Consider the following 18,294-nt stretch of genomic DNA (forward strand, 5'->3'; position numbering starts at 1 on the left):
ATAAGGTATTTTGAAGACTGTTGGTACAAAGCTGTTTTGGTTACTTATGACTTTTACTGTATGAACAAAAAATAGAGGTTACTGATATGTTTCTCAAATTATCTTCTTTTATGTTCCATAGTTTATGTTAGGCCGTTGCAGCCTAAATGTTTGTGTAATATATTTTATGTTGAATCAATTAAAATATTTATTTCTAAAGTTACAATTTGTAATGTCTACTTGATATACTTTCTCATTTAACACAAAAATAGCTTTAAATAATCTTTTGTGGGTATTTTCACAGTCACATTTATTTTGCGATTAATTAGATTAATTAATCGAAACATCATGTAATTAATTAGATTAAACATTTTAATCGACTGACAGCCCTATTTTTTACATTTCTTATTGTTATCAATGTTTGAAATAGTTTTGCTGCTTAATAGTTTTCTGGAAACCATGCTATGTTTTGTTTTCAGGATTATTTGATGAATAGAAAGAATTTCAATTTTTAGAATTTCAAAAGAACAGCATTTGTTAATAACATTAATAAATGTCTTTACTGTTACTTTTGGTTTAAATTTAATGACCCCAACTTGAATTCAGTTTTTCTTCCTAACATTTTCCACAAACGCACCCTCTTTCACACCCCGAGGTTTGAAACCCCAGATTTAGAAAGTGCGACAGTTGATTTAGTGAGGAAGATGTGTTTCCTAAGGAGAGAGAGATGAGCGTGGAGGTGCAAATAGATCAGGAGCAGAAAATGACTGCATTCGTATCACCAAGACCATTCATTGTTGAAACTAGAAGACATCTGCTTATAATCCAGAATGACTGTAAAGCGCAGCTCTCATCTGCTCTGTATTAGCTGGAGATGTGTGAGATAGACAGATTAAGAGTCATGGAGAGAGAAAGAGAGAGTATGGAAGAGAGAAAGCATTTTATTGGCAGCAGAGTGATGATGTAATGAAACGGGCACCTGTCCACAGTGTGACTCTCTGTGTGTGTGTGTGTGTGTGTGTGTGTGTGTGTGTGTGTGTGTGTGTGTGTGTGTGTGTGTGTGTGTGTGTGTGTGTGTGGGTCTCGCTGGCAGCAGGGTTTGTTTTCCAGCCTTCCCATTCTTATCGCATGACTAACTTTACAGCAACTGAGTACGTCCCCCCCAAAACCTCACCCATCACCCCCAGCTTCTGCTCACACTGACAGGCACACCCTCTGGACTGACACACAGGCAGGACTGACATATGAACCGTGCGGATGATTTCAGCGCTGTGTTTGTGCCAGAATGTTTCTCTACTGTCCTCATTTCATCTCTTGCTCATGCTCACTGCGCTACATCTATAAGACATTGCTGAAGCAATTCCAACAATGCAACGTTGCATTGGTATTTTTGTGAGAGTTTGACATTGTGCCATGTGTGGGACTTTATTTACCTATATTTTAAGGACAAAAATATCCCAAGAATTCAGACAAGTCTGATAAAACATTGCCCCAGTGGTGCCCTTAGCGTTTTTTAAAATCAATAACTCCATAAATAATCAATAACCAGTAAACAGTAAATCACTGTTATTGTAGTATTATTTATATATTAATATAGTATTTATCAATATTTTGAATTGGCTTTTATTTTCAGTTTTCATTTTAGTTTTAATAATTTTTAAGTTTTAATTTGGTTGTAATTATTTCAGTTTTGGTTTTAGTATTTTTAGTAGTTTAATTTAAACATACTTTAAGTTTTCATCTAATATTATTTTCTCAGCTTTATTTCAGTGCAACAAACAAATTACGGTAACACTTTACTATATGGACCAATTCTCATTATTAACTAGTTGTTTACTAGCATGACTATTATTAACAAATTCGCTGTATATTACCTGTACCTAACAGCTACCTTACTAACTATTAATAAGCAGCAAATTAGGAGTTTATTAAGGCAAAAGTCATAGTTAATGGTTTGTTAATAGCGAGAATTGGACTTTACAATACAGTGTTTTAGTTATAGTTCTGTCACAATCCTGATTCTTAATTATGTGTGTGTTTCATAAGTTAGTCTTGGAGTGTGTTGTCAGAGCCTGTCTAAAGTGTTTTCTTTTGTAACACTCAGCTAAGTGTCGCTATGCTCTGGGAATGGAGGATGGCACCATACCCGACTCTGATATCACCGCATCCAGCGCCTGGTCCGACTCGACCGAGGCCAAACACGGCAGGTAAGTATGGACACATGCTTTCAGTTCACACATTGCTTTCTAGTTGCGTGCATAATACAGTATTCTCACTCTGATTTTGTGTTTGTGATTTGTGGTTGGTTGTTTATTCGTGGGCTCTGTGAGGCTCATGAGGGGACGTGATTAGGTTACATGAGATGTCAGTAATGGAGCGTATCCTGATATAGAGCATTAGGTAATGACATTACAGCACTGTCTGTCTGGACTAGACTCACATACTGCTGAATACAGGCCAATACCACACACACGGTAGCAGACGTAACACACACACAACAAACACAAAACCACACTGACTAATAAGCTTTGAGGTTAGCATCACTAACCTTCCCTGAAACAGATAGATGCATGTGTGTGCGCGAGGGGCTTTTCTGTTTTTTGGCAGCACACAGATCATGTGGTTGTTATTTAGTCCACATTCTGTTTAAGACAGCAGGGGGATTTTGAACGGAGAGGAGAGGAGATTACAGGAAAAATGGAGCAAGGAAGAGGGGCAAATAGCCTTAAACGGAGAAGGGAAATAAAGAAGAAAGAGGGCGGAGATTAAGAGGAATGATGGGGTGCTGAGAGGTGCTGAAGATGGGATTTATGGTGGGGATACAGTGCTTTAGGGGTGTGTGTGATGTTTGTGTGTTAGGGTGGGTTCTCACACATGATCTCTCAGAAGAACAGCTGTGTGACAATATGCTGAAGACCAACAGATGCAGTGAGAGAAAGACCAAATGAAGAGGAGCTGCAACTAACGACTATTTTGATAATCCGTTGAACATGTATTCCACATCTGGAACATTGGTGTCCTTCAAACAATGTGCAAAGACTTTTGTATAATGAATGTATAATATTCATTGTGTGCAAAAATGGTATAAAAAGTATATGGTAACAATTCACCATTCATTTTTCCCTACAGAGATTTCGAAAAAGTCTTTAAAAAGTTATAAGCTATGAACAAAACCAACCTGCTATGAGGTGAATCACAACATTTCCAAATTTGACTTGAAGCAAAAAAGTATGAAAATATCAAATGTAAAAAGAATGTGTGTTTATTTGTTTTATTAAGGGGGGGGGCAGTCTTATTGAGGCATCACAAAAGACATTGATGTAAAAATTTTGATTTTGCATATTTAGTTTACATTGTTTATACACACACATGCACACACACACACACGTTAGGTTTCTCTGAATTGTGGGGACTTTCCATAGATTTCTATTACTTTTATACTGACCAAACAATATTTTCTATCCCCTAACCCTAAACCACAGGCTGGTCCCCACAATGTCAAGAATTTCAGGCTTTACTATCCATACTATCCTTTACTATATATAAAAGCAAATCCCATCGATTAACAAACAATGTACTTTACAGTAGGTCTGTCTTTAACGGTTTATAAGTTAATGTTAAACATCAGTTCCCCTGTAGAGAAAATGAATAGGAGTTTTACTTCAAGAACACAATTGCTGAACTCGGTGTATAAAAACAAGCCAACACTCTTCACAAAGGAAAAGCAGCAACACCGATTAAATTACCAAAGAATAAACAATATTACAGAGAAACAAACGTTGTTAACTGGTTAGAGGTGGAATGTTCTGCAGGAACAAACCTTGCTTGTAGTTTTGTTGCACTTGCAATTTTTAAATTGGATTTGGACCATCACTGATCTTTTTACTTGACTGAACTGTGATGGTATATTCAAGGAAGAACATGTCAAAGTGGACTAAATCTCATTTTGATTTTGAAAGGGTCTGTGAGACTGACCCGTGTGTCTCTTTGACTCTGAGGTCATGGTGAAGATTCAAGGGTGAATCTGAAATGTCTCAGACTGGTCTCAGTTTCCTGATCTCAGCTGTGTCACAATGAGGTCTCAGTGAGGTGACAGTACCTTCACCTCACTGGAATATCTTATTTCAGGCGCATTTCTCTTTTCGTTTGAGTGTTTGTGGTCTCCACTGTCTGTCATCAGTGTCTCGTCACCTATGTGATATCAGTAGCTGAATGCAGAGACATTCAGTGTTGTTCTTCTTCTATGAGTGTGGAACGTTTAGTACTGATGCTGAGCCAGCCGACAGCTCAGGCTGTTACTTGTGTTAGTGAGTGAAGTGTGTTAGGAAGTTTAAAAGAGGAAATGGCCTAAATGTCATACAGATGGTTGTGTGTTTGTGTTAGAGGCATGCGAGAAAGCGTAACCAGGTAATGTTGTTTATACACAGACCTCACCTCTCACACATCACCTCATTAGCCTGTAGGTTGTTTTTTTGTACAAGGAAATTCCAAATTGATTTTATTTTATTTTTTGTTTGTTTCTTTTGCTTGTTTGTTTGTTATGGTTTGTTGTGTGTTATGGTTTGTTGTGTGTTGTTGTATTTTACTTTGTTTTGTGTTGTAGTGTTTTTGTTTTGTGTTTTTTTTGTGTGTGGTGTTTTGTTCTTTGTTTGTTTTGGTTTGTTTTGTGTTGTGTTGTGTTGTATTTTGCTTGTGTGGTGTTTTTTTTAATTTATTTTATATTTTGCTTTTTGAATTGTTTTTGTTTTTGTTTTGCTTGTTTAGGTTTTGTTGTGTTGCATTTTGTTCTTTGTGTTGTTGTGTTTTTGTTTTGTGGTGTTTTGCTTAGTTTTTTTTTTATATGAGATTTGTTTGATAATTTTTGCATTGTGGTGTTATTTTCAGGATAATTAATTGTACCATTGTAATTGTGTATATGTAGTTGAGCATGTACATAATGCTTATGTTTGTGTCCTGTCCTAGGTTGAGTACTGGAGAGGGGGACGGGGCGTGGTGTCCAGCTGGTCCAGTGTTTCCCAGCGGCTCGGAGTACCTGCAGGTGGATCTGCGCAAGCTTCATTTCCTGTCTCTGGTGGGCACACAGGGTCGCCATGCAGACGGACTCGGGCGGGAGTTTGCACGCAGTTACCGGCTGCGTTACTCTCGTGATGGACGACACTGGATAACGTGGAAGGACCGCTGGGGACAGGAGGTGTGTAACCCCCCCCCATTGAACCTTAATAATCAAGTTTTGTTAGCAGAATTTGGATCTTAGATATTTTACAGTTATTCTGTGTTGTTTTTGACTCAGGTGGTGTCAGGGAACGAGAACACATATGATGTGGTCCTGAAGGACCTGGGTCCGCCCATCATAGCGCGCATGGTGCGCTTCTACCCGCTGGCGGACCGCGTGATGAGCGTGTGTCTAAGAGTTGAACTCTATGGTTGTGTTTGGAAGGGTGAGTCCAACACGCGACAAGTAATCCATCATCCTGGTCACACACACCATTACATTCACACCAGGCACATTTTGCAATGGAATGATGTTTACCTTTGAGTGATGTGCTGCTTCTCTGTTAGACGGACTAAAGGCGTACACCGCTCCTGTGGGTCATGTGATGGACCTGTCAGACACTCCTGTCTACCTTAATGACTCCATCTATGATGGCAGTAAAGAGGCAGGGTAATGTACACACACACACTCAACTTTGTTTCTTCTCATATTTTTAAGAATGTAATTTCATACTTCCTGCAAGTGTTTCATATCTGCATGAAAATTGTACATGTGTGCTATGAAGTTAGTAACTAAAATCACATTAAAACCATCAAATATAATTTTTAATCATCAACTTTCTCAAATCAAATAGGTCATAAGCTGGATGTGTTTGATTCACTTAATTGACTCATAAGAGTCATTCGTTTGTATGTTTTTGATTTGCTAAAAAGAACTGGCTCAGAGTACATTTGGAATCATACTTGCAAAGTCTTTTAGAACTGTAGAAGAATGCACATTCTAGAACCAATGATGGAACAAAACACTTGATTTGAAATATAAAAAAAAAAAAATACCAGACAAAAAACCAACCATTTCTTGGATCACAGCCATAGGTTCATGCTGTGTGTCAGAAACAAGCAGTTGAGAACTTGCTGAGGTAAACTTTTCAAATCTCACCTGCTCCTGTCAGGCTTAATTTTCTGTGATGTATGTTAAAGTCCAGAGCCCTTTCTCATGTATGTATGTGTATATGTCAGGTGGGGTTGACGAATATTGTGTAGAAACATTCCCAAATGTGTTTTAATGGAGCAGAACTGTTTGCAATAGCTAAGTTAATGTTTGACACTAGCCAGATGTGGGTATGCATGGGAAATTCCAACATGTATGTGAGTACATGCATCTGTGTGTATGTGTGTGCACATGCCTAATGACTTATGTCTCTCTCTTCTCCGTAGGGTGATGTTCGGAGGATTGGGCCAGTTGTGTGATGGTGTTTTAGGTGGGAATGATTTCATGGAGAGTAAAGAGCTGAGAGTGTGGCCAGGATATGATTACGTCGGCTGGAATCGAGAAACCTTGGGCCAGCCCACTGTTGACATTGAGTTTCACTTCGAGAAAACACGGGTCTTTCACACCATGCAGGTCAGTATGTGTACAAGCAGCCCAAAATATGTTTGGACACTTAAAGGGATAGTTCACCCACAAATAAAAATTGCCCCATTATTTACTCACCCTCAAGCCATCCTAGGTGTATATGCCTTTCTTCTTTGAGATGAATACAGTCGGAGTTATCTTAAAAATATCCTGGCTCTTCCAAGCTTTGAAGCCCAAAAAAGTGCAGCCATCCATCATAAAAAGTACTCCACGCGGCTCTGGGGGGTTCATAAAGACCTTGTGAAGTTGAAGCATTGTGTTTGTGTAAGAAAAATATCCATATTTAAAACTTTATAAAACTTAATCTCTAGCTTTCGCTAACTGACGTACGTGCGTTCACGAGAGAGTGACATTAAGGGATAGTTCACCCAAAAACTGAACATTCTGTCATTTACTCATCTTCATCTCTTTCTTCTGCGGAACACAAAATAACAGGTTTTGTCCATACAATAATGAAAGTCATTGGGGTCCAAAATAACATTGAATTCCATTAACATAAAAAATATATTTTCGAAATATGTTCTTTTGTGTTCTGCAGATGAAAAAAAGCTAAAGTCATACAGGTTTGGAACGACATGAGGGTGAGTAAATGATCTGCTGTTCATCTTCAATTTTCCACTATGCCAGACGGAAAGCACTATCGCAGAATTCATCTCAGTCAGTTAGTAGGGCAGTAATAAAGCTCTGCCTCAGTAAATCTGCCCTCAGGAGTCTGTCATTATCCTTCAACCCTTTAATGAACATTTGATTTGTTTTTGTTCGTCTTTCTGCCTGTGGCTTTGCATTTTTGGCCGTGTGTGTGATTCTGAGAGGCATCCGAGTGTTTTGCATCCAATTTGTGGCGCCATAATTATTTCTTTAGTTTGTTATTTGCATATATGTGTGTTTGTGTGAGTGCATTGTCATTTTTAAGGGTCTTTCTGACTAGGAATGCAAATTTGTTTGTACCACTTCTGGCTTTTTCCGGTCTCGAGAGAGCATTCTCTTCATTCATTTCTCTCTGGCATAACACAATTCACAAACGCCATCATCCTCCCATGTCGCCCTGTTTTTCCTGCAGCTTCCCACTGTTTTGAACACTTCCTTTTAATACTTGCTTCCTGCAAGTCTTGCTGCAGATTCCCAAAAGATTCTAAGAAATTAAAATTAAAACATTTACCATAACAACAAGCGCTTGTTCACGTGCCTTTGCGAGATGATTTATGTCACCTCCCTGTGCTCACTTTCCCAGACCCTTGTTTTTAAAGTATTTCCAGCTGTATTCCTGCCATTTCGGAATACCGCCAGCCTCACCGGCACTTTTCCTCTACAAATCAACCCCCCATTGCTTCAGGAACTCCAGTGCAAAGTTTGCCACACACTGAGAATAAATCATTGTTGGATTTACTTTAAAACGGTTCTCAATCAGAAAGTGCTATAAAATTTCACAAATAATAGATTTTTAAGTAGAAAGACTGAAAATGGTATTTTCTTGTAGAACATACTCGAACAATCTTTTTGTTTACAAAATAATTTTTACAGGGCAGCCCACCAAGGCGTATATGTGTGTGAGAGAGATACTTATGAGGTGTCACCATGATAGCTTTGGCTATGCATTAACCTCCAGCACTGTTGTAGCAGTTTTTGTTTTATGTATCAGTAAGCGTTTGCACACATGTGTGCAGTTACACGTTGACCTAACAACACCATTAATGTCTAACCTGTCACATTATATATGTGCTTGCCCTCCACCTCTCATTCGCTCCCTGTTTCCTTTTCTTTTCTTCATTTGTGTAGTAATAACTTCTGTTTATTTCTCCATTGTTTCCACTGCTCATTATTTTTGTTCCCTGCAGTCTTGATGTGTCTGATTGCAGTTTTTTTTTTTTTAATGTCTGTGTTTCAGGTGCACAGTAATCACAGACACACTCAGCATGTGCGGGTGTTCAATGAAGTGGTGTGTGAGTTTAAGGCCAGTCTGTTGAGCCCGTGGGCGGAACCTGCGCTCAGTCTTCAAGTGCCGCTGTCTGACCTACATGACCCTTCGTCCCGCACCATCTCACTGCCACTCGGAGGACGACCGGCGCAAATTCTCCGCTGCCGTTTTTCTTTCAGTGACCGCTGGCTCCTCATCAGCGAGATAAGCTTCTACTCGAGTATGAACACCCACACACCTGACCTTTCACAGCAAAGTACTCTGGCTCATTAGCATTAAACTTCTGCAGCCACTTTCAAGTATATAGTAGCAATTTATTATGTATCAGACTTATTACATAGCTGTTTGATTTGAGAACAAAGTGAGAAGAAAGAGTGCTTTGCTCAGCTCTGTAGGATTTTTTCCTGTTATGCAGTTTGATGGTTGAGTTTTTATTAGAGAGTTGTGTAAAAACCCTGCTAAGTCATCTTAAACCAGCCTGATGTTGTGGTCTGAAATGGTTTAGTTGGTTTCCCAGTGTTGTCAAGCTGGTGTATGCATGCTAGTTGGCAAGCTGGTCTTCCAGCCTTACCAGTTGAAGAGTGCCCCAAATCCAGCTGAGGCCAACAAAAACAGCTTAGACTGGTTAAAGATGTCTTTTCTTGAAGGAAAGGAATGAATAATATGATCCTTTGCCACAAAGCAAATATTCCCACATCATTCCAAAGAAAATCTTGACTTCTCTCTAGTGATCGACCGATATTGATTTTTTTTTTATAACCGATACCAATTATTTGCATGATTATGTGCCTGATAACCGATATGCAGAACCGGTATTTATTTACTGTTATAAAGTAAATAAATGACTGAGTGAAGTAAGAACATACTTCACTTTGGTTTTTCCTCTTTTCAGTCATCTTTTTTTTTTTTAAGTGTTGAAAATTAGCAGTCTTTCATGTTAAATTTAATCTTTATTTTACAACAATAAAAACATTTTATTTATAAAAAGCATCAACAGCAACAACACTAATATTAACAATAAGCAAAATAAATGTAGAATGTCTGGAGAAAATAAATAAAGGACAGGAGTCATATCAACTTCATTTTAAACTACAGTTTTAGTAGGTTTATAAGCTGTTTAATAGCTACAGAGTCAAGAATAATTCACTGGATAATGTTAATTCACTGAATAATATTCTCTGGAATATTGGAATATAACAAACAAAACATCGTATGTTATTGCATTTCTCAACTGGAATGTTATATCAGAATTATTAATAATGTTTTTGTCCTTCTAGATTATGAAATTCCTGCTGACAGCACGGTTTATCTATGCAGTTGCAAACTGCAATCGCTCGCGGCGATAATAAATAATTAATTTCCATAGAGTTGTATTTATTTAGATGTTTATTAGTGAAAATTGACAGATTATTTTACGTGACTCCGTGAGTTGGTCTCTATTTCTTAGAGCCAAGCTGCATAAACTACATACATTTATATAATGCATCTAATTTGTGCATAAATGGCTATGTTAAATAAAGTTTACTAACTATAGCAACTATATCAAGTACCTGCACGCCGTTGTTGTTGTCTCGTCTCCCCTCAGACGCGCTGCAATGGCGATCCTGCACGCAATTCTCAAAACGCCCACAAGATAGCGGTGTTTATCGGTGAATCCGATATTACAAAACCAATATCCGATTATGGTAAAATGCTTAAATATCAATATATCGGTCGATCTCTACTTCTCTCTGAATGTTTTGCGCTCATCCTTACACCCCATCCAGTGTGTGACTTTGGGTTCTGATTGGTTGGTCAATATCAACCAAAATATGAGCAAATCAATGTGGCTTGCATGGATACTTACAGCTAACAACAGTAATTTGGAGAAAAAGTGAGGCTTTGTGTCGCATTCACTTTGAGACCGGTATTTGATGGGTCTGTAGATAAGGCAAAGAGCCAAAATGATCAATATTCATGCTGTATCCGAGATAAAGCCTGCTTATCTAATTCCTTCTTTTCTCCCGTTATCTTTTCTCTGTCTTGTCTCCAGTGCCATCTGAGGATGGATCCATCCTTCCTCCTCTGCCTTCCTCCAGCACTCGTCCTCTCAATGCTACTTCTCCTCCAACCCCCAGCCCCGCAAACGGAACCAGCAGCCCCACCGGTGAGTTGGACGCATGACAACCCCTCCACATAGTGTGTATGCAATGCACTGCCCTGCCATTGTTGCATTAATGCTGATTGTTATGGTATTGGAATGGAATCGCAAAGATTTTAATGATTTTGGATCCGTAATGTTTCTTTTTATGATACTTTTAGTATTTTTGGATGTTGCCCATTCCGATAATTGTTTTAGAATACTTAGTAAAAGTACGATACCGCTTTACATATAAGCACACACGTATTATATATGTATGTGTGTGTGTGAAGTTGTATTGTTTTTGTGGAATGTATTTTGCTATGTACAAGCCAAAAACAAAACTACTTATTTTAATATATGTAATATATAATATATTGTGTGGAAATATATATGAATCATAATAAAAGCCTACTTATAAAACTACCCTTAATTACAACAATACTCTTTATTTTAAAAAATCTGAACCAATGATACTAAATATGTAAAAATCAATAAATAAAATTTTACTTGTTTCATTTTTTCTGATGGAACCATTTCTTGATTTCCAACCCTATTTATGTGGTTTATTTGGAGAATTTTTGAGAAAATGCATCCTTACAAACTGAAAAGGCCTAGCTTCATCCCATCCTCACAGTCTGCCCTCCCTCATCTTTCAGCACTCCCATGTCATTCACCCCTATCTCTCTAATTCTCCCTCTGCTGACTTGTACACCCTCATTTTCCAGACCTCCTCATGACCATTACTTCACTGCTGCCCAGCAGCATACCAACAGGTGAGAAAGAGAGAAGGACAAGGGGAAGAAAAGAGTACCGTCTTCAATACTTGTTCTTACATCTTAGATTTTTATGGCATGTTTACCAGTACAGAGGCCTTTTATGATGCTCCCCTCTAAAATTCTTTACAATTGAAAACCCTGCCCTAATAAAATCCCCTGAATATGTGGTTGGTTGTTGTGTGTGTGCATGCGTTTCAATCTTGAAGCCTGGAGAGAATGTTTTTTTGCATGATTCGGATGTTTTTTCCCCCCTTGAATGCTCTATTGTTTTGAGTGTTTCATATAGCCAAACTCATAAAGGATCTTTGTGGAATTGCTCCAGCTGTCCTTGCTCTTGTCCCTCTTTGATTTAACTTCAGTTCCCTCAACTTTAGGACTGTGCCCACTCTCACAGCTCATTTACTCCCTTCAAAGCTTATTACAGTCCCCAAAAACAATTGGGGAGTTTTTGAGGACTTACGTATGTTGGACTTACCAACATAAGAACACGCACACACACAGTGTATAAGAAAGCTAAGAAAGCAAGTCAAATCACACAAAGTGTGTCAGTGACCATGAAGGCATTTACTTATTACTGCCTCACCCAGAACTAAGATAAGAAGGTGGCTTAAATGGACCGATAAGCTTTGGATTTACTCTCTAAACACTCTGTAGGTCTTTAAATGCCTCATTTATAGTGTTTGTAATCATTTGTAATGTCAGACTAGCATTACACTAACATGCACACTTAATCATAAAACTGTTGTGTTTGGTTTTAACAGAGTTTCCTGCTGTCACTCTGAGGGCGGGCTTACCTATGGCCAAAGATGACAGCAGCAACACGGCCATCCTGATTGGCTGCCTGGTTGGAATTATCCTGCTCCTATTGGCTGTCATAGCTGTCATACTTTGGAGGCAGTACTGGAAGAAACTACTTGGCAAGGTGTTTTTCCTTACTGTGTTTTTATACAGTTTAATAGCACTGGGACTTTTCAGTGTTTGTATCAATGTCTTTGTGAGTGAGTCATTAACTCATTTGTTCTACTGATTCGTTCAAAAGCACTGATTCATGTAGAAATAAAATTAGTGATTTGTCTTTATTAGTAAGTCATTGAATCATTCACTGAGGTGATTTATTCAAAAACACTGATTAATTTATCACCAAATCAAGTAAAATCTTTATAAATGAGTCATTCAATTATTCAGTCAGCATATTAATTCAAAAACATTAAGGTTCATCCTGATTAATTCAGGAATGCCACTACTGTGTTTAGGGGTTGACCGATATGTGTTTTTTAGGGACGATGCCGATTATTACAGATCAAGTAGACCGGTAACCTATATTTTGAACCGATATTATATGTCTGGTGTAAAAATTAAAATGAGTATCAAAATTAAGAATAACAAGGGCTCTGACAAAATTGTTGCATTTAAATTATTTTATAGGCAAATCGGTTTTGAAAATGACCAATATCGGCCAGGCCTGTTTTTAGACTGTTGTATGAAAACAAAATATTTTTGTAGTTTATCTGTTTGATTCGTTTTCTCAGAATAGAAAACTGCATTTTATTTGCATTTATCTGTTATAGCATTTTAGGAGTATACTAGCATACAGATGGCTAACAGGCATGGACGAAATGCCACAAAACTCCAAATTTGATTTCATGGCTCTTTAATTTTGTCTCCCTATATCCAGGCCCAAGGCAGCCTCTCCAGTGACGAGCTGCGGGTTCATCTTTCAGTTCCATCGGACAACGTGGTGATCAATAACACTAACACCCACACATACTCCAGCCGCTACCAGCGCATACACACCTTCCCTGACGACCGGGACCGCGAGGGAGAATACCAGGAGCCCAGCACTGTACTGCGGCCCCGAGAGCAACGTGACAGCACAGGTGACACACACGCACACTCAGCATTCACATACCTCACTCAGTAAGCGCACAGGAACCCGGGTCACCACGGAGAGTGAGCAGCACTGCCAAAACGACATCAGAAAAAGTACTTTAGGACAATCCACAACCCAAACACAAAGAGCCACTGTCCTATCTGACAGAGAGAGGAAGGAGGGAGATTTTATTTCACTCAAACCCCACTTATACTCAAATGTTCCTGTTTTTCCTTTCATAGTTGCTTTCATGATACTTCATTTTTTTAATCATTGTATGATTCTTTTCGTACATTAATTAACATAAACGAATGTCCCATAATGGACTGACCAATGAAAAGATTATTAACAGCCTGCGTCATTATCAGTGATAACACTGCCTGCTGTGTTTGTGCATCTCACATGTAACTGGTTTGCTCTGTCACCCCTTAACGGCCCTGTTGTTTGTGTTTTGTTGTTGTCGTCTCGTGTTGTGTTGTGTTGTGTTGTGCTGTGGTTTGGTTGTGGTTGTGCCATTTTGTGACGTTTTTTGTCGTGTGGTGACCGCTCATACTGTCGTGCCCTTCGTGGACTCGTGTGTCCGTGGGATTTGTGTGTGTCCTCCTAGCACTGCTGTTAAACAACCCAGCATATCATCTCCTCCTGTCTGACCTGACACATGGCCCCAACAGGCTGACAAACTGCCACAGCCAGCAAGAAAAGCCCCAAAACCTGTCCCAGGGTAAGAGAGAGGGGGTTCATTTTGCCCTAATAAAGGGGCAAGGGGTGGTGTCCTCCCCAGGGCGCAGTTAAAGTCCCCTGAAGTCCTAAAGGTAACGGTTAGAGTGATATAATGGCCCCAGAACAGCACAGAGGACATTAAACATTCATGAAAGGGTGTTTTTAAGTGTTTCTGGGACTTTCATGTCTCTGGGGTTGATTTTTATTAAAACTAAAAGATTTAAAATGGTATCTTTTGTTATTTGAAAGACACATTTAAAATTGTCTTGGAAGCTTGTAGGGGTTTAATCTTGTTCCAGACGTAAACTTTCAATACTGGAATATGAAAATCCACCACAAGAGTATGAATCAGCATGTTTAAAACTAAGATGATCTAACAGAATGAAATAAACATTAATTATTCAGTTAAAAAAAATCCTCAACTTTTCAAAAACATTTTTGCAAATAATAACATTTATTAAGATTTAATGTACTTGTTTACCAAGGAGGCAGAGTCAGTGGAATGCTTAAGGTGATGTGTGAAGAAAACAAAATGACAAACAAATTTGTCTAATTTCTAAAACTGTATTAAATTATCTTTTATGATAAAAAAATTGGGAAAATATTAAGCCTAATTAGATATTGTTGACTTTTTAAATGGGTTGAATCATTTCCACCACAAAATGGTATTAAACACAATCCATAATTTAACTTCTCTAATGCTCATCGAGGCTACAGTTATTTGATAAAAAATACAGTAAAAACTGAAATATTATGCAACATTATTACAGTCTAAAATAACTACATTTTAACTGTCATGGCAAAGCTAAAATCATTCTAATATGCTGATTTGGTTCTCAAGCTGCAATTTTATTAACAACACTGAAACAGTTGTGCTGCTTAAATAGATTGTTCACCCAAAAAATACATTTGAAATGTACTCACCCTTAGGCCATCCATTTTTTTTTTTATTCAGTAGAACAGTAAAGAAGATTTACTAGAAAAAAGTTACCTATCTTGGATGGCCTGAGTAAATTAAGAGCAAATTTTCATTTTTGAGTGAACTGTCCTTTTAATATACATGTGGCAACCAGATTGTTTGATGAACAGGATATTCTAAAGAACAGCGTTTATTTGACAGATTTTTTTCCACACTTTCGATCAAATGTTTGTGCTTGCTGAACCAGAAGTAATTTCTTTCAAAAGAAAATCTTACTGACCCCAAACTTTTAAACAGTAGTATGTCCACCGTTTCATATTGTCAGTGGACAAATTAGTGAGAGCAAAAGTAAGAGTTTGTTTTCAAAGTCTACAGGGCCAAAAAAAAAACAAAATGGTAGTTTATCATTTTGTCAGGGATGAGGTACCATATGAGCCCACAGGAGTATGTTAGTGTTTTCACAGTATGCGTGTACATAATGTGTCCTCTCCAGTGTATGTGAGTGTTTAAGTGCATGTGTGTGGTTCATAATTACTCATTAGTATTATGTCATAAGGCTGAATAGCTCTCTATTCTAAGTTTTTCTTCTGTACCGTTTTTTTCCTCTCAGCATGTGCTATTGATATGGTTGATAAAGGCCTACCAATTCAGGAGGGACCGCCTCCTTACCCCGGAGCTCCGCCCCCTGGCCTGTCAGCAGCTCATTATGGAGAAGCTTCCGGAGCTGGGGGAAGCGTTCCTCATTATGCAGAAGCTGACATCATCAGTCTGCAAGGCGTTAGTGGTAACAATACATATGCAATCCCCGCCCTCTCAGCCACGCCCACTGATTGTCCACCACTGCCCGAGTTGCCACGGGAACGACTTCTATTCAAAGAAAAACTGGGAGAAGGACAATTTGGAGAGGTATAATTTAGTATTACATAAATATTACAAATTACAAATAAAAACACCTTTATTTGCTTTAAGGAAATGTTTATTCCAAAAACCTTAATTTGTGGCCAAAATCAGTCTTTGTAAATAATATTCTTTCCTGTATAACAAGCTATTTATTGTATGTTTCCTTATAGGTTCATCTGTGTGAGATTGAAAACCCTCAGGACCTCGCAAACCTTGAGTTCCCATTTAATGTCAGGAAAGGGCGCCCTCTGCTGGTGGCTGTGAAGATTTTAAGGCCAGATGCCTCTAAAAATGCCAGGTAACTGAATTATTATTGAAAAAATATATTATTATTATAGTTTTATAAATATTATGTCATTGAAATGTTACTCCATCTGACCTTAACAATGCAAGTCATGTTTTAACATGACAAAAAAATGTTACTTAACTTTGATTTGATATGAATGAATGAATGAAAAGAAGAATCATTTATTAATTGGTATTCTTTTCGTTTTTATTTTTAATTATTACTTTTTTAAAAATATTTTTAATGCAATTTTGAATGCCTCAATGAACTGCCATTTGAGCAATTAAAAAGTTAATTTGTGTAAATAAAAAAACCCTGATATATTAGTACACTTTGGGTGTAGAGGGACGTACGAGGGTGTATTACCTTATTGTTGCATATGTTTTGTAAAGAATTTTAAGATTTGGTTGGAAAAGTTTGTCACCTGTAAAACAATACCTGTTGTGTATTTTATAAAACTGTAGTAAACACAAATTCTTCATACACTTCATATCCTAAAGGGATAGTTCACCCAAAAATGAAAATTGTCATAATTTTACCCTCATGTCGTTCCAAACCTGTATGAGTTTCTTATGTTAAACATAAAATAAGATATTTTGAAAAGAATGCTGGAAATCGAACAGTTGATGGTCCCATTGACTTCTATAGTATTTCATTCCCTACTGTGGAAGTCAGTGGGGCCACCAACTGTTTGGTTCTTCAGAATTCTTCAAAATATTGTCTTTTGTGTTCAACATAAGGAAAAAAATTTAATTTTTGGGTGAACTTTCCCTTTAATGTTCTGTTCTTTCCCCTTCTCTTGTTACTCTCTCATTCTTTTCATGCTTTTCTTTCAACAGGAATGATTTTCTGAAGGAGGTGAAGATTTTATCTCGCCTGAAGGATCCGAACATAATCCGCCTGCTGGGTGTGTGTGTAAGCAGCGACCCATTGTGTATGGTCACAGAGTACATGGAGAGCGGCGACCTCAATCAGTACCTCTCTCATAGAGTGTTGCTGGACAAGACCGGCCCTTCACATAATACACCAACCATCAGGTACACAAACACACAGAGCAGTACAATGACAGCATAAAGTAATTATATTATGTAAAAGGTTAAATGTCTTTCTCTGTCTCAGCTACCCAGCTTTGATCTCCATGGCGAGTCAGATTGCATCAGGAATGAAGTTCTTGTCGTCTCTGAACTTTGTGCACCGAGACCTGGCCACACGGAACTGCTTGGTGGGTGGAGAGAGGGGTGAGGGGGAGGACCGCGGCGGAGAGCGCCAGATAAAGATAGCTGATTTTGGCATGAGCAGGAACCTCTATGCTGGCGATTACTACAGGATACAGGGACGAGCTGTGCTGCCTATTCGCTGGATGGCATGGGAGTGCATCCTCATGGTGAGAACTATATGTTTGCTCTAATAAATGAAAATACACAGGAATATTAGTGACAAACTTTTTTTTATTGATTAGCTTGACTCATCTGTGTTTCTATTATTAATTTTTATATGATAGGGTTTGAAATTAACACCCGCCAACCCGCCAAATGCGGGTAAAAATCAGCTGTGGTGGGTAACGTTGTCAAATCACTAGCCAATTTGGCGGGTTACTTTCGTAAGTTATGTTCACTCATTAATTTCTTTGGGAAGTTCATGCAAGCCAAATCTGCGCAGGTTTAGCGCAAATACTGAACTCGCGAGACATCATGACATTATCGAGTATATTGCAAAAACCAAACAAAACACACCTAAGTTACAAAGTGCACGCATACGCGACGTGATGTAGTCTGGTTAGACTAACTTTGTGCTGTGCGCATTTAGAGTGCATTCTTTCATTGCATGATTCAGTCTGTTAACATGCATTACGAATGATCACATAATTCAAGACAAGGGGGTTGGAAAATGTATATATTTATATCAATTCATATAGTTAATATCACACGCAGAGTGCCGTTTAAAAATAAATAAATCAGCAGGGTTACAAATGTGATTGATTGATTTTATACAACAGTTCAATAAACAATAAGTTAATATAAAGAGACTTACGTTTTAGACAGCATATTGGCTGTTTTTGCATTATTTCGCCAACAGAAAACATTCCAAACACAGCGCTGTTTTGCGCGTCTGAGAAAAATCAACCGTTTAAATGATTCGGTTCATTCGCAATGACTCACTTAACAGTGACTTGCTGCCA

At 38.1% G+C, this 18,294-nt stretch overlaps 1 protein-coding gene across 4 annotated transcripts in view; it reads left to right on the forward strand.

Annotated features, from left to right (window-relative positions):
* Positions 1–18,294, forward strand: part of LOC107551675 (epithelial discoidin domain-containing receptor 1-like) — a 45,216-nt gene that overhangs the window by 21,805 nt on the left and 5,117 nt on the right. The window contains exons 1-16 of one of the 4 annotated variants that reach the window (XM_016233373.1): positions 2,209–2,379; positions 3,109–3,167; positions 4,942–5,170; positions 5,270–5,417; positions 5,539–5,641; positions 6,409–6,595; positions 8,493–8,742; positions 10,555–10,668; positions 11,370–11,417; positions 12,182–12,342; positions 13,096–13,297; positions 13,898–14,011; positions 15,540–15,835; positions 16,000–16,127; positions 16,955–17,152; positions 17,235–17,499. In XM_016233373.1, coding sequence (XP_016088859.1) covers positions 3,163–3,167; positions 4,942–5,170; positions 5,270–5,417; positions 5,539–5,641; positions 6,409–6,595; positions 8,493–8,742; positions 10,555–10,668; positions 11,370–11,417; positions 12,182–12,342; positions 13,096–13,297; positions 13,898–14,011; positions 15,540–15,835; positions 16,000–16,127; positions 16,955–17,152; positions 17,235–17,499 — 2,448 coding nt within the window. In that variant the 5' untranslated portion in view covers positions 2,209–2,379; positions 3,109–3,162. Of the gene's footprint in view, positions 1–2,083; positions 2,187–2,208; positions 2,380–3,108; positions 3,168–4,941; positions 5,171–5,269; positions 5,418–5,538; positions 5,642–6,408; positions 6,596–8,492; positions 8,743–10,554; positions 10,669–11,369; positions 11,418–12,181; positions 12,343–13,095; positions 13,298–13,897; positions 14,012–15,539; positions 15,836–15,999; positions 16,128–16,954; positions 17,153–17,234; positions 17,500–18,294 lie in introns of those variants that run through there. The other 3 variants (XM_016233370.1, XM_016233372.1, XM_016233371.1) reach the window with 3 other exon arrangements.

The sequence above is a fragment of the Sinocyclocheilus grahami genome, unplaced genomic scaffold (genome assembly GCF_001515645.1).
Source record: "Sinocyclocheilus grahami isolate Dianchi unplaced genomic scaffold, SAMN03320097.WGS_v1.1 scaffold429.1, whole genome shotgun sequence".
NCBI lineage: Eukaryota > Metazoa > Chordata > Actinopteri > Cypriniformes > Cyprinidae > Sinocyclocheilus > Sinocyclocheilus grahami.